The sequence below is a fragment of the Tachypleus tridentatus genome, chromosome 6, assembly GCF_004210375.1.
Source record: "Tachypleus tridentatus isolate NWPU-2018 chromosome 6, ASM421037v1, whole genome shotgun sequence".
NCBI classification, from domain to species: Eukaryota; Metazoa; Arthropoda; class Merostomata; order Xiphosura; family Limulidae; genus Tachypleus; species Tachypleus tridentatus.
In genome coordinates, this window is record NC_134830.1 from 119,907,304 (window position 1) to 119,924,140 (window position 16,837).

Below are 16,837 nucleotides of genomic sequence, written 5' to 3' on the forward strand. Positions count from 1 at the left end.
ACATGCAAGGTCCCATTTAATCAAACAGTATGAATTTTAGGAATGTCCTCTTTTAGAATAGTTTCTACTTCATATTCATGAAGGTATCATTAGAGAATTAACTCGAACCACCTTAAAAAGCAACATCTTGTTCCCAAATTCAGTTCTACTAGCACGTGCCAAAAGTGTATTTTGTTTTGTGGCTTTGGCATCTACTACATAATACGAAATCATTTAAATAGTTTGATATCAGTAAAATTGTGTTAGAAACATCCAGACATTCCACACTCTGTTTTATTCTCAATCAGCAAAGTGTTTTTTTTTTCACGTTAAAAAGAAAAGAACACCAGTAATTGTATTTTCTTAATTTGTTTTAAAGATACATGGCCAATGTAATATAAAAGTACATTGAAAAAGATTTCTCTTATAGGAAGTACACATTTTTTAAATTGAACCCACAGCTACGAGCATCCAAGACAGTGACTAATTTAATGAATATGCAGAAGACAGTTCATTTCTAGCTTGTAAGCCATTCAACAGAACAAAATTAACCACTTATATAAATGTCAGTTGATGCTGTGTATAGTAATCCAGTAAATGTTAATTTGGAAGATAAATGCTTACACAAAACAATGGCTACATATAACTCTATAAGATACAAAGAAACGTTTGATAAAATAAATACAATATAAAAATGTTAAGCTAATTACATAAAAATTTACATAATAACATCAGGTACAGTGGAAAAAAGTGACTTTTATTCACTTAAGACTTGATAACATAAATAAATGTATAACAGGATATCATGTGCCACTGGAAACTTCCCGAGCTAAACTTTAAACTCAAAGGAAGAAACACCTACACTAGATAGCTAACCATAAATTGTTTTGTATGTAAAACTATGTGTGTATATAAAAAAAAAGTAGATCAAAGTTGTGGTGAATATATTACAACATAAAAATTAGTCATGTATCTAGAGTTCAACAGTTAACTCGCGTAGGGCTCTAAAACAGGCAGAACAGAAATTATGCAGGGTAACATTATATACAGTGTTTTCAGTTGATAACTATGTATCTGGTAAATAAAATTTGGGGTCAACTTTAAAGTATACAAGAAACAATAGTTTCACACTATGATGAATATATTTCTTTATAACCTTCTGAGACTAATCTTTCACTCAGTGGTGCAAAGTTGGAAAGGGGGTAGCTTTCCCACCCTTAATATTTTTTTTGATAAACGTAAAATGCCTGAATAAAAGGATATGCTTACGAGAAACTACTAATATATGTACATCACCTTCAAAAGTTCATGTATTTTACACAAATTAAACCTCCCCTCTCTACAGATCTTTCTAATATGGTGCCATTGCACTTATTCAGTCAATCGAAAGTATAAAATGATAAATATTTCACAACAGCAGAATAAAAACAGTCAGCACAGAAGAACATTGTGTCCAGTTATTTAACTAATACATAGTTATATCTAAGTTCAACCAACTTGTGAATACTAGGCATAGTATTCTGCATGAAGTATGGAAAAGCCATTCTACTAGCCCTCTCTAGTATCTGTACATTTCTTAAAGATGTATCATTCAGAAGGTTATAATCCAGCCCATTTCTGATTATAACCTCTTTATTTTACAAATTCCTTTCATTTCATGAGTAACTAAAGACAATGTCATTCAGTGTAGCCAACAGCAAAACGTTCAATCAGTTCTACATGTCACAAGTAGCACTTTGATTACAGAGTATCTAAGAAATATCATGAATATGACTACCAGTCAAGTTTGAAAACATACCATGAAAAAGCAGATCTTGATATATTTAATAATGAAATCAAGTGTATAAAAACATATATTTAAAGTAGTATACCCAAGTAATTTCAATATGGTCCCCTAACATAAGTTTCTGAAGAGGAGTTACCTATCAAAGTACTTGGCTAAGGTTTGAATTTGATAACTTTAAACTGAGCAATAGGTTAATGTTCACCCAGGAACATTAATTCTAATGTACAATGGAAATTATAAAGAATATAAACAATCATAATAAAAATGGTGGCTTCCACTAGTTATATACAAAAAAGTCATAACAGATCATTATATAAAGATTTAACGATACCAATTTTCAGAACAGGTGGAAAACACTGAACAACATCCTTCCCAGGTAAGGGAGATTTATCATAAATGAACATTCAGAAGACCACAGTGATCTATTCAGCATGTTTCCACTGACAATAACATTCCGAAGTACTAAACGGTTGGTATTCATTCATCACACAACTATTCTCTATAGAATGAATTTCTGAGAATGTGTTTCACACACCCACCACTCAACTGGCTAATGATCACAAGTTGTACCTGACAGTGACTTTATTACACGGTAACTTTCACTTAGAATAGCCTGTATTCTATATAATGAATATTCACAAACTACTGAGTTATGATACGACCAACAATAGTAACAATAAAAAGTAACAGCTAAAATAAACTATAAATGAAAAAAACTCTACTACTATGTGTACACTTATGTACTTGTTAAGGGCTACAAAATACTAAACCACAACTGGTATACATCAAAGAAGATTTAACTTCTCTATGTAAATGCACGTTTTACTTTATAAATAAAAACTTTCCATTTCACAGTTTTGAAAGTATTTAAATGTACCTTTTGTGCTATTTTTCAAACCCATTCTTTTTCTTTTCCAAAGTTGTTCTGCACATTTTCACACTGTCTGCCATGAACACATGACTTACAAAAGCCAGATTTTGTTTTCTAAAGAATGTACTTTCTCTAAATCATTTGTGTGAACTTAAATGTTTCACTTCTTTCAAAATTGTGCATTTTCCAGCTAACTGTAGAGGTCTCTTTCTTCAATCTTTTGTAGATATTTGCCTGTACCCATTTGCTAGTCTTCTTAAAAAGAAAACTTTTTCAGTACCTTTCAAAATTCAAGAAATCCTAATGCTAACATCTAACACAAGAAATAAACAATGGACGCTGTGAAGGTTTCTTGCTAGACATGTTATGGTCTCACTTCACCAATAACTGATGGTTACTTAATCCACTGTTTACATCATATCTCATTAGATCTGTGGAACTTGCTGAAATAGATAAAATAACAGTGGGAGAAACTACCTTAATTTTGTTTACTCTTTAAAAGATTAAACAATTCACAAACATTTAATACAAGCCAGAAACTGAGGGATAAAATCTAAATAATCAAAACAAAAATCATTTAACAATAACATATATGGAGAAGGAAAACATGAGATTAAGCAGGTCTAGAACAAGACATCTAGTCCATTAGATTTGCAAATATTGTAATATCTGTAATTATTTTCAACATAGAAACTTTACATTCTTAAAACTATGGGTCATCCTTATTATCACTATACTCAATATTGATTTTCAGTATAAATCTGCCCACCTGTCAATTGCCATTGGCATGTCGAACAGCGACACTGTTCGCATCAGTACCATATATCTTCCCTGCTTTCTTGGCCATGCTGCTTAGCAACTCAAGAGAGTTTTTGTGAGTAGACTTAATGGAGATGAGCCATTCCTTTAATCCTATCTCATCCTACACAGTGAAAAAGAACATTTGATTAACTTAATACAGATAAGCCATTCCTTTAATCCTTTCTGATCCTACACAGTGAAAAAAGCATTTGATTAACTTAATACACATAAGCCATTCCTTTAACCCTATCTGATCCTACACAGTGAAAAAAGCATTTGATTAACTTAATACAGATGAGCCATTCCTTTAATCCTATCTGATCCTACACAGTGAAAAAAAAGCATTTGATTAACTTAATACAGATGAGTCATTCCTTTAATCCTAGGTGATCTTACACAGTGAAAAAAAGCATTTGATTAACTTAATACAGATGAGCCATTCCTTTAACCCTATCTGATCCTACACAGTGAAAAAAAGCATTTGATTAACTTAATACAGATTAGCCATTCCTTTAATCCTAGGTGATCTTTCACAGTGAAAAAAAGCATTTGATTAACTTAATACAGATAAGCCATTCCTTTAACCCTATCTGATCCTACACAGTGAAAAAAAGCATTTGATTAACTTAATACAGATGAGCCATTCCTTTAATCCTAGGTGATCTTACACAGTGAAAAACAACATTGGATAAACTTCTTGGTGATGAGAATCCCACTTGAAATAAAAATGTATCTCAGAACGGCTGTTATGGGTATTAACACTGTTATTGACAAGGAGAGAATCTTATCTCATCCTAGACAGTGAAAAACAACATGAATTGGATCAAAGCTTACTGGGAATGTGTCATTCCAATACCATTGATAAAACAGAATAAAGCTTTCTCCATAATTCTATAAAAAGAAAATTATTTAAAAAAAGAAAAAAAAAAATTTAAAGATTCTTCTCAATATAACAGAAAATATTCACTTGTCCACATAATGAGTGTATCTGGGACAACCTATTGATTTGATTTGTGGACAGGTTCTGCATAAGTAAACTTTCATTAATTAATTCTTAAATACGGTTCTAATGTTTATATCTCTACAAATTATGAAGAATTCAGTGCCTTTCTTGTATCTTTTTCTTTCTGACTCCTTACTCATCACTATGGGTATTGAATCTTCCTACTGAGCAGTGTTAGAACACATAGGATTATCTCTTGACTTTTCATAGCAAAGCCAACATTTACTCTGTGTTAATACTTTTCAATTAAACCCTCAGCAATGTATCTCAAAATTGCCCTTTGTCATCTGAACCCTTTATTATATCTCCCCATACATTTAAGACAATGACGGTAATGTAAACAACTCACCAGTGGACGATAAAGGGTTAAACTGTGAATGTAAAAAGCACTGTAAGGACAGCATCACTCAATATACAGGAGCTCAAAGAATTATCTCCAATCAATTTCTTCATGTACAAAATAAATTAGCATCAGCTATTTAGATTTGACAAACTTTACAATTATGGTTTTATTGTATCAATTTATTTTAAAACTCACAAATACACATCCTAATTCTTCTCAATTTTGCACAAGAGTATCCCAGTTTAATAAGGTTCTAGAAATAAAAGTGAATATTTTAAAAATGAATTCAATAAACTGCATGTTAACAAACATCACACCAGACAGCTGTCATGCTTTATAACAAGTGAAAAAAATATCACTGATAAGGCAAGTTTGCAAAAACAGTAGGCTGTAGCAAAGATATAATTCATCTGATTTACGCAAGTCTGGTCATCAAAGATTTATAACAAAGATACACTTAATCTGATCTACACAAGTCTGGTTACCAAAGATACAGTTCATTTGACCTACACAAGTCTGGTTACCAGAGATACAGAGTTCATCTGACCTACACAAGTCTGGTTACTAAGGTTACAGTTCATCTGACCTACACAAGTCTGGTTACCAAAGATACAGTTCATCTGATCTACACAACTCTGGTTACCAAAGATACAGTTAAGCTGATATACACAACTCTGGTTACCAAAGATACAGTTAAGCTGATCTACACAACTCTGGTTACCAAAGATACAGTTAAGCTGACCTACACAGGTCTGGTTACCAAAGATTTGTAACAGAGATACAGCTGATCTGTTCTATAGAACAGTGGATTAATTCCAATTTCAAAAATTTGGTTCCAGTTGATATGGATGTTGAGAAAGGGAGATGCCAAATTCTCACCATAAGTAGTGTGGGCATCAATTTGACATGATGGACAAACAGACCTCATTTCCTTTGAAAGTTGCATCACTGTCATACAGACTAATCTCCTAACGTACTTTCATTAAAGTGATTTACGTTCTCACACCCGTACATGTCAGGTAGATAGTGGCACTTGCCACATACTCAAAACTACAACAATATAGAAGAGTAAGAAAAAGTATAAACGTATGCTGTAGTTCCCACATAGTCTCGATATGAACCACACAGAACACACAATGGAGAACCTATACAGGAAACTAAGAAACATATGTCCATTTCACTAAAATTCACAGCAGTTAAGGAGGGACCACAGTCTTCTATATATGGTAGAACATGAACAAACATGTTATTCAGAAACTGGTTGACATCATGTCAAATTGCATCAGTGCACTATCCAATGCATGTGGTAATGCAACTAAATAGCAATGCAAACATGTGGATCGTAGATCTGAAAATTTACTTTCAATAACATAAAATTGTTGTACTGTCAATGGTGCAAGGCACTGTATGATAGAAATATCTGTAATCTTATTTACTTGCTCATGTGTTAACTATACTTGATCAAACCAGAAATATAAATGAAAAAAAATTAAGAACAGTTATCACACTGCTAAAGTCAAAACTATCTAAAGTATCATAGTTTTTCTCACTGGTAATCTATGAACACCAGATAATTGAAACCTTTCGGTAATGACAACAATGCTTTGAGTTGTTTAGAATTTTTTTCTTGTTGCTGATCTGATAAAAATACAATAAAGCGTCTTTTCAATTTTACTGCAGAAGTGTAATTACCACATCTGAATTTCTTTTGTTCTTTTCATATGCTGGGAATATCCCTTACAAAAATGTAAGACTTACATATATTCTCCTTGAAAGAGTTTCAACATTTACACTGTTGCTTTAGTACTGTTTCACTAAAAAGCTTCTTCACTGTTATTTTTCACTCAAAGCAGTCATGTAAGCACATTCTTTTGTACTGTCTTACCAGCTTTGAAGGTAATCTTCATGAATTTTGAAAAAAACACAGCTACACAGATAGATTTTCATTGAGTATTTGTGCATGTTATTCTGTTGAAATAGCCCCAGCATGGCCAGATGGTTAAGGCACTTGACTCGTAATCTGAGGGTCGCGGGTTTGAATCACCGTCCCACCAAACACACTCGCCCTTTCAGCCATGGGTGCATTAAAATGTGTGGTCCATCCCACTATTCATTGGTAAAAGAGTAGCCTAACAGTTGGCAGTGGGTGATGATGCTTTCCTTCTTGTCTTACGTTGCTAAATTAGGGACAGCTAGTGCAGATAACCCTTATGTAGCTTTGTGTGAAATTCATAACAAAATTCTGTTGAAATTATAGTACTATTACTTTTCAAGTTAAGGAAAACTTACAGAATTTGTCAAGACCACTCGAGAATCCCTTTCTTTGTCTCCTCTCATCTTAAGGACAATGCAGTGTTCACCTTTCACTTGGACATAGTCAGAACACACATCTTCCACTTGGTCCATGAAAATCAGCTGTGAAAACACAATAAATATTATTCCATTAAATTCATATTCACTCACCCTTTAATCCCAAAGATACTGTACTATTAAAAAAAAACATTCATCATAAAATATAAAAATTCCACGTATTTTTGTTTGTAAGACAATATTCTTTCAGACAAATCTTATGTATTTTGTAGAACTGAATATAAACAGAAAGCATAGTCATTCAAAAGGGAAAACATATGAACAATTGCAAAATTAAAGTAGTATATTATTTTCTTTAAATAAAAGTATCCCAAATCTCTTACTAAAAAGAAAATTTCTATTATGAATTACTTCTGATGCTGTACACAACTACACAATATGATTTTTTTACCTCGGATTTCCAGCAACATTGTTGGTTGCTTATGCTACATTAACCAATATGTACTGTTTTGTAAACTAAGGATATATAAATATATGAAATTATTTTGTTTTTACTTAGATTTAAATGTAAAATAATTTGTTTTATTTATATCTTTCATCAGACAATAAAAACAAGAATGAATAGGTACTATGAGAAATCTCATACCCTAATACATGCTATTTTGGACTTATTAAAGAAAATGTTGCTAGTCCTAGCAAATAAAAATTTCCTTAAAAAAATGGAAATATTAAAATCAGATATATATATACATTATATGGCTAAAAGTATGTGGACACCCCTTCTAATTAGTGGGTTCAGCTATTTCAGCCACACCCATTGCTTACCTGTGCATAAAATCAAACATACAGCCAAGTAATCTCTGTAGACAAACATTAGCAGTAGAAGGGATCATACTGAAGAGCTCAGTGACTTTCAACGTGGCACTCTCATAGGATGTTACCTTTCCAACAAGAAAGTTCATCAAACTTCTGCCCTGCTAGAGTTGCCCCAGTCAACTGTAAGTGCTATTATTGTGAAGTGGAAATGTCTAGGAGCAACAACAGTTTAGCCACAAAGCAGAGGATCACACAAGCTCACAGAAAAGGACCATCGAGTGCTGAAGTGCATAGTACATAAAAGTCATCTGTCCACAGTTGCAACACTCACTACTGAGTTCCAAATTGTTTCTAGAAGCAACGTCAGCACAAGAACTGTGTGTTGGGAACTATAAAATGGGTTTACATGGCCAAGCAGCTTCACACAAGCCTAAGATCGCCATGTGCAATGCCTAGCATTGGTTGGAGTGTTGTAAAGCACACCATCATTAGACTCTGGAGCAGTGGAAATACATTCTCTGGAGTGCTGAATCACACTTCACTCCAGTCTGGCAGTCTGACGGAAGAATCTGGATTTGGTGGATGCCAAGAGAATGCTACCTGCATGAATGTATAGTGCTAACTGCAAAGTTTAGTGGAGAAAATATAATGGTCTGGAGCTGTTTTTCATGGCTTTAGCTTGGCTCTTTATATCCAGTGAAGGGAAATTTTAATGCTACAGCATACAATGGCATTCTAGAGAACTGTATCATTCCAACTTTGTGGCAACAGTGTGAGGAAGACCCTTTTTTGTTTCAGCATGACAATGCCCCTGTGCACAAAGCAAGGTCCATAAAGACATGGTTTGCCAAGTTTGGTATGGAAGAACTTGACTGGCCTGCACAGAGCCCTGACCTCAATTCCTTCGAACACCTTTGGGATGATCTGAAATGCCAACTGGATGCCAGGCCTTCTTGCCCAACCTCACGAATGCTCTTCTGGCTAAATAAGAGCGAATACCCGCAGCCATGTTCCAAAATCTAGTGAAAAGCCTTCTCAGAAGAGTGAAGGTTGTTATAGCAGCAAAGGGGGGACCAACTCCATATTAATGCTACTGGTTTTGGAATGAGATGTTCAACAAGCACATCTGGGTGAGTTGGTCAAGTGTCCACATACTTTTGGCCATGTAGGGTTTGTTTAAGAGGAAAATAGCATTTAAAGATGGAATACTGATAAAACTGTGTGATGTTTCCTTTTAAGCAAGAAAGACCAAGAGATCTCATTCTACAACTTGACTTGAACGTTATTCAATCCAGGAGATTAACAGATCCTGCTGCACTCTTGGAACTATTTATTTCATTGTTGATTGTGTTTTGTTTTCAAACTGATTGCCACAATTTCTTCTGTGAATGATAAATCTTAAACCACATTTCTTGATACACTTTACATTAATCTCCAATGTGCACGTGTATTGGCTTTAAGACTCATGTAAACCAAAGGCAACAAAGACAACTGAGGCCATCTCTCTAGTGATTCAAGAAATATTTGATTAAGGAAACTGATGTAATTGCAATTTTTTAAGCCATCCTTCTCAATAAGGGTACTGTTCCAACATGCTTGGGTTATAATTTTGTGAATGATAAATCTTAAACCATGTTTCTTGATAAACTTTACATTAAACTCCAATGTACCTGTATATTGGCGTTAAGACTCATGTAAACCAAAGGCAACAAAGACAACTGAAGCCATCTCTCTGGTGATTCAAGAAATATCTGATTAAGGAAACTGATGTAATTCCAATTTTTTAAGCCATCCTTCTCAATAAGGGTACTGTTCCAACATGCTTGGGTTATAATTTTGGAGTCCCACGCTGTCTTAAACATCCTTTGCTGTTTTCATGAAAAACACTGAATGTTTTATGTCATTTCATAATTATGCTGTTCCCACTTCATCCTTGAAAAGGGATATAACACACACTTTAAGCAATAAGTCTATTCTTAGTAGCAATGCACTGTCAGATGGTCAGAAACTTGCTCTCAACCAAATGTATGTGAGTGGTTAGCAAGCTACCCATGGTGTCATGGGTTAGTAGAAATAGTTTATATCCAACAAAGAGTATGTGATGTGTTTTTGTTTTTTTCAGAAAGAAAAAAAAAAGCATTACTGAAATCATGGCTGAATTATATTCTACTTGTCACATCATAAAGTTAGATAAGCTATTTCTAAATTGAAAAACATGTAAAAAAATTAAAAAAATGCAATTTTTACAATTGTGAAGGAAATGTCACCAAACCATTGGATCTATACAGAATATAAACTACTTAAAAATTTCTAAATTACAGAGGAAAAAGTATGCTTGTAAGATATTTCTCTCTTATAATGTACAAGCAAAGGTGCATGGCTATGTTGAGTGCAAAAAGCAATGTTAAAAATTGGGGAATGGGCAGCCATTTTCAACCATTTTGAGCCACAGCACATGAACTATATACTCAATGTAAAGGAACCCTTGCTGTGTATGGCAGTCAAATATCAATTTCAATTGGTATTAGTTTTATGCATTTTGTAACTAACATCCTTCCTAAAATGAGTTCTTAATAATGGAGTTAAAATGGTGAAATTGAAATGGTTGTCAATTTCAAGCAGTCAGTCCAATCACTTATCTGTTTAACTCCCTCAACAAAAACTTGGTCAATTTGACTGACCACGTGACCTCTTTGTACTCATTTAAAGTGTTTATAGATTTAATACTTCTAATTTATAATAATGCCTGTATATCTTTATAAAATTTGGTAATCATAAGTCTTTCAGAAACAAAATATCATGTTTCCTAGTGAGGTGTTTTTAATAAACTAAAAGATTAGTCCATTAATATGTTGAGTGTTTGTTTTGAATAGACTGTGTGCAAGGAAATTTTGATGTTACGATTAAAAACACCTTTCTTCACCTCCAATTTCTTTTGTGTAATTCCTAAAATCTCCTAGATACATTTTAAAATTTGTATTTTATCTTTTCTCTACCCTATCTCAAAATGGGATTGGTCAATTTGATTTAACTCATAACAACCAAAAAAATAAAAATCCAATAAATCTCTATTACCCTCTCTCTTTTTTTCTTTCTTTCTAGAATGACTTCAAATTGTAACACTTATCTTAAGTAGCTCTAAGCATGTGACAGTATACATCTATTTATATTTTACTTACCTTTGAATTGTGTCTAACTACTATCTGTGCCAATATAAACTGTAAATAATTTATGGCTGTGACACTTATATAACACTATCAAATTACATTACCCACAAACTACTACAGGCTACCCGTGTGCATGCCTCGAGAAACATTATTATATTACTATTCATTTTACTTAATTTAATTTTGACTAGCCTAAAAAGATCACTATTTTTACATCTTAGTTAGTTTTATAATAATAAATATGAAAAACAAGAAACAAAGTACTTTTTCTTCATGTCGATTGTCAAAAACATTAAAGTCTACTTTTTAATACTAATGGTAGTAATGCAGTAAATAATTTTTATTTAATTGAATAATGCACTTAAAGACATAAATTAAGAACAACATGGAGAAAGTAGAAAATTTCTTCTAACTCTAAAAAATGTTTTGGCTTTCTAAATATGCAACAAGAGCTGTTACAAATTCTTCCAGACTAGTAGCCATTGTAATTCCTGTAGAACCAAAGTTGTATTATAAACAAAACTGATGTTTATCTTTCAGAAAACAATGTAATACTATATGCCATTTGACAGATGAAAACCTTAACCTTGACTTTCTGTTGGTTATAAATACTATATAATACAGGTAAGAGAAAGAACTATTAACACATCCTGAAAGAGAGGGTGTGACTTGTGGGTGTGGCAGAAAGGTTCTATTTTCTTTTGATAGCTCTGAAATCAAACAAAATTGAAGGCTACAAAAATTATGGTTTGTCTGAGCAATTACAATTTTATAGTGATTAATTTATGTTTAATTTCATACTTTTTAAAAATGTGGTGAATAGAATAGAGAAGACAAGATACCTACAAAAATATTTAACGTGTGTCACACAAGAAGTTCAGGCTTTTTTAAATATTGTCATGAAGAATTAAAAACACAAAACTTGTATACTATTAAAACATAGCTTATTAGCTAAAACTAATTGGTATAGTACAAATAAAAAGTAGTTTAATGAAATTTTGAATGTAAGACACTAAAACTTCATGCCACGCACAGAAAAAGATACCTGGGATGAAAAGTTTATGCTAATCTTTGAGGGATGAGATAGATTGTGGGTTGACTGTTGGAGTTCTTCTATCAAACTGCATTTTTTATTGGTTCATTCATTTATTTAAAACAACGTGCAACACCATATAGACATACAAATATATGGATAACTACTCTTTATGTGAATCAGTCAGTCAGTCAGTCACATACATCTGGCAGTCTGTCACTACATTCTCCATTATTCTCCATGCTACGTAGTCCTGTAACTGATCCTCAAAATCTTCTTTTATTCCTACCTCTCTTATGCCATCCTTCCATCTTCTTTTCAGCCTTTGTTCTACATCTTCCACAAATATTCTGCTTCCCAACCAGTCCAATCAATATACTTTGTACAGCCTTTCTCATTATCTCCTCCTTTGTCATCTTTTTCTGCCAACTTATCCCTAAAATCCATATTAGACATCCTCCATTAAAACCATTCAATCTCCATTTCTGTTGTTTTGTCCATATCCAGCTTTCTGTCCCATGCAATACCACTTATTTTACTGCAATATTATACATCATGACTTTGGTCTTTATGCTGCCATCTCTTCATTTCCACAACATTTTACTCAAGTTATTAAACATAATTCCTGCTCGTGCTCTTATTCCACAACTTACTTTTAAGCTTAATTTTGCAGCTTTATCACTGACCTTTCCAAGGAGTGAAGTTGTGCCACAATAATTACCATAAGCATTGCAGCTTTGCTACACACTCTAGGCCTTGGGAGTATGATATCTTTCACCTTCTTATTGCTGAGTTTTCGTCCATAACGTACAACGCAGTCATGGTGAAAAGATACGCCATAGCCATACATCAATCTTCATCTCAAACCAGTTCAGTCTTTTTCCTGCCCTCTACACACATACTCTAATGCCTTAGTACAAACTCTTAATAAGTTGTATAGTTTTAGTTGACATTCTGTAACTTGTTAGCAAGCACCACAGTTCTAGTCTCCAAAACTTTGTATCAGGTCAACAAAGCAGACATACAGATTTTATTTCAGCTCGTACCTCTACTATCAGTCCCCTCTCTGCTCCGAAGCCATGATTATTGTTTTTCATTCTTCTGCTGTTTTTTTTTTTCATATAATCCTTATCAGTATGTTTAAAAATATTCCAGTGAAAACCTTGCCATCTATGCTTAGCAAACTTATGCCTCTTGCATTCTAATGTGTTACCTTTCAAATGTAATGATGTGGTGACAGTCTTGGTTCAATCATCAGATGATTCTTCTGTTCTTAACACAGCCTGCATCAGTCTCCTTCATCCAAACTTAAACAGATCTGCAAGTAACTAATCAACTCCTGATGTCTTCTTGTTTCTCATGTTTTTGGGTTTTCTAAAGTTCTTCCTTATTTGGACACCTCTGTCATGACCAAAAAATGATCCAAATTAACTGGTGCTGCCATGTAGTTTCTAGTTTTATATGTCATTGGTAGATCACTGTCTCTAGTGACTGTATAATCAATTCAAGTTTTGGATTTTCTCATCCAGTGTTCTCACTGTAACTATTTGGCTCTTCTACTGTCTAAGTAAGGTGTTCATTATGCTCAGTCCTTTATACCTGCAGAACAGCAGCAGCCTTGTGCCATTGTTATTTAACAATCCTATGTCATATTCAAGTACTCTTCCCAATCTTGATTAAACAAACAAACAAACCAAACTTCTGAATAAACTAAACATCAATCTTTCAAGTGTTATGAAACATAACTTATAGCTTCTGTAACAAAGCACAAAGCTAAAAAATCCCATAAAAAAGCAAGTCACCTTTCAACATTTCTTTAAAGGCATTTTTAACTTTGTGCTTTGTTACAGAAGCTATGAGTCATGTTTTATAAGACTTGAAAGATTGATGTTTAGTTTATTTGTGCTGACGACTTTTTCTTCCAAAACCATTTTATCAAAATTCTTATAAACTTTATGGCTAAACTTCTTTTTCAAGTTTTGTGAAAACAACAACATGTGTGATGGCAGAAAAAACACTTTTTTAAATTAGCAACTTATGCAGACAGTTTGACAGTAATATAATTAACCCACCTCTGGCTTAGTGTTCCCTGATTCTGTATGTAATTCCAGTCTGTTAGGGTAGAGTTTGCCATATCGAGTTAACCATGCAGATGCAAATGGTCCTCCAAGTTTCTTTATAAAGCCGTGAATGATGCAATCTGACTCTAAGCAATAACAAAACGATAGGAATAAACTATAAAAAATGTATTTCAACAGTGTCTGAAAACATAACACCAAAATGCAAACAAGTAAAACACACTAAATGTACAAATTAATCGATAACAAAATCAAATTTGTTACTACTATTTGTAATCAGTATAAACAAAAAAAAACAACTGAAATATGTTTCACAATTGAAATTGACTTCAAAATTCCTTCTGTTTGTAAATCAACAAACTATGATCTCAGTAAAGTGCTCAGACATAGTTACTTGTTACATATGAGTTTCTTGTTATTGTTTTTATCTGTTGTTGATAGTAACTTTGCAGATAAATAAATGAAATGGAGGCCTTGTTTGTTTTGGATATTCACACAAAGTTACACTAGGGGAATCTGCACTGGTTGTTCCTCATTTTGAACTGACAGAGGAGAGGAAAGGCACTTAGTCAAAATCACTTGGCACTAAGACAGGTTGACCTACAAGGATAGCAGGTAATTGCCCAGTATGCTGATACATTTGTTGCATTCTTAGAAATTGATCAGCCATTATGCAGAAAGCAATATTGTCCAGACAGGTCCCAATTTGCCACTGCTTAGCACCATTTCTTGAGCTATTCTAATCAAATATTGGGATATGATTGTTACTGTTAAAACAAATCCACAGCCACCAGGTACCAAGCAGAATTGCTTTGGTCCTTATGTAGCTGCACACAACATTTTGAAACAAACAATCAAATGTTTATAAATAAATAGCCACAGCTCCAATTTAATATTCCTCAAATGAAAACTTTACTAAAGACAGAGGAAAATTTCTTGTATTACTCTTAAACTATTCTTGTCTGACCAAACAGTTCTTATAAAATGTGGCACCATAGTTACAGTGAAACAATTTAGTACTATAACTGAAATCACATTTAAAGGACACTTGTTAGTTATACTGAAAGAGTTGTTTTAGTTTATTCAGTTATTCTACCAACTGATTGCAGCAGAAAATATTCTGAAAAGCATATTAAAAGTGTTTCATTGTGTGAATCTTAGTCTTAAGAGTCAGATTCTTTACTTTAATTGTAAACTTCCATATTTAAAACAAATAATTTGTGACTGGTAGTACCAGTTGAAACTCCAACAGCTAGCCTATCTGGTCTGGTTATGGGTGATAACACTTTCTAAGAGCTAAAAGAACAAATAACCTTTTTCATCTTCAAAAATTATCTTCATCTTGGCTTTCCTCTTCTGTGCCATTTTGTCAGCTTCCTGGTTAATGGCATCAAATACAGTTTCACTTATTTCTTGCTGCCATCGATCAGAGATGACTACCGGGAAATTTTTATACAGTTCTTGGTCAGCTTCAGTTAGCTAACAATAAGTGACAAAATAATCAGCAAACATCTCAGTATATATATTAATAATAAGATGAAATTATTTAATTTCTTCTTTAGAATATATGGTCTAAGTAACTGGTAAAACTGTGAAAGGTTAAAGGTCAGAATAAGATTCTATAAAAAATACAAACTATATCCGAGGCACAGTAGGAACCAAGATAAAAAAAATCATTGACAGCACATGACAAATATCTATTAATAACAGAATATGCAACTGCAAACTATTCACCTTGATTCCCCTTGTATCTTCCTCATCAAAAGATCCAATATCAAATGCATCTGCAGCATTCACCTCCCCTCTAGGTGGAATGAGTGGTGGGGGGTATTTCTGTAGGTACACCAGTTGCCAGTCCATACCTTGGAAAAAGGAATGCTCCTTGACTTCATCAGCTCTGGACAGAAAAATTACCAGATAAGGATGCAAAGTGACTACAATGTTCTTCATATGGCTTTAACCGATCTTAAAAGGTCAAAGGCCATGTCAGTGTGTTTAATGAATTGCATTCAAAATTTTATTGAATTACTATTTTATGAATTTATGTCAATAATTTAGGTATCAAATGGTTGATTATAATTTAATTTTTAGTATTATACATTAGTTAATTTCTTAACTTAGAAGTAAATATTAAAAGAACATACCTGAATATCGACTGTTGTGTGTCACGTGGTATGTTGAATGCAGCCACTGGTTCAAATTAGATTTTAATGATGTCAAAATACAAGGTCTATACTTTTGTACAAATTAGGAACTCAATCTACCAATATTTAAAAGCTGGAATATAAAATAAGAACCTCGTATATATGTAAAAATTGCTGGTATTGATAGAGAAAATTTTTATGTAGAGGAGCGAACATCATGTTCTCAACCCATACCACCCATTTTTACATATATATTTTTCGCTACAAGTGGGTTTTGTCATCATCACAAATGAAATTTGTATCTTTTCATTTTACTGAGATGTAGTTCATGTATTGAAGTAAGAGTACATAAGTGATCATTTTCAAAAATGGAAAGAGGTGAACTGGGTCACTAATCAACAGCTGAGAATGTCTCCAGTTTCCCAACCATTTTAATCTGTTAAAAGGCTACCATGTTCTTCAAACCAATATCTGAAGGAGGAATCTTTAGTCTGCCACAAGATTTA

At 33.1% G+C, this 16,837-nt stretch overlaps 1 protein-coding gene across 1 annotated transcript in view; it reads right to left on the reverse strand.

Annotated features, from left to right (window-relative positions):
- Positions 1-2,669: 2,669 nt before the first annotated feature.
- LOC143253450 (G protein-coupled receptor kinase 1-like) overlaps positions 2,670-16,837 on the reverse strand; it is a 54,235-nt gene continuing 40,067 nt past the window's right edge. The window contains exons 16-21 of the mRNA XM_076507355.1: positions 15,922-16,084; positions 15,501-15,666; positions 14,182-14,315; positions 7,073-7,198; positions 3,406-3,558; positions 2,670-3,079 (exon numbers count right to left, since the gene is read on the reverse strand). Of these exons, the coding sequence (XP_076363470.1) occupies positions 3,409-3,558; positions 7,073-7,198; positions 14,182-14,315; positions 15,501-15,666; positions 15,922-16,084 (739 nt within the window). The 3' untranslated portion in view covers positions 2,670-3,079; positions 3,406-3,408. The remainder of the gene's footprint in view (positions 3,080-3,405; positions 3,559-7,072; positions 7,199-14,181; positions 14,316-15,500; positions 15,667-15,921; positions 16,085-16,837) is intronic.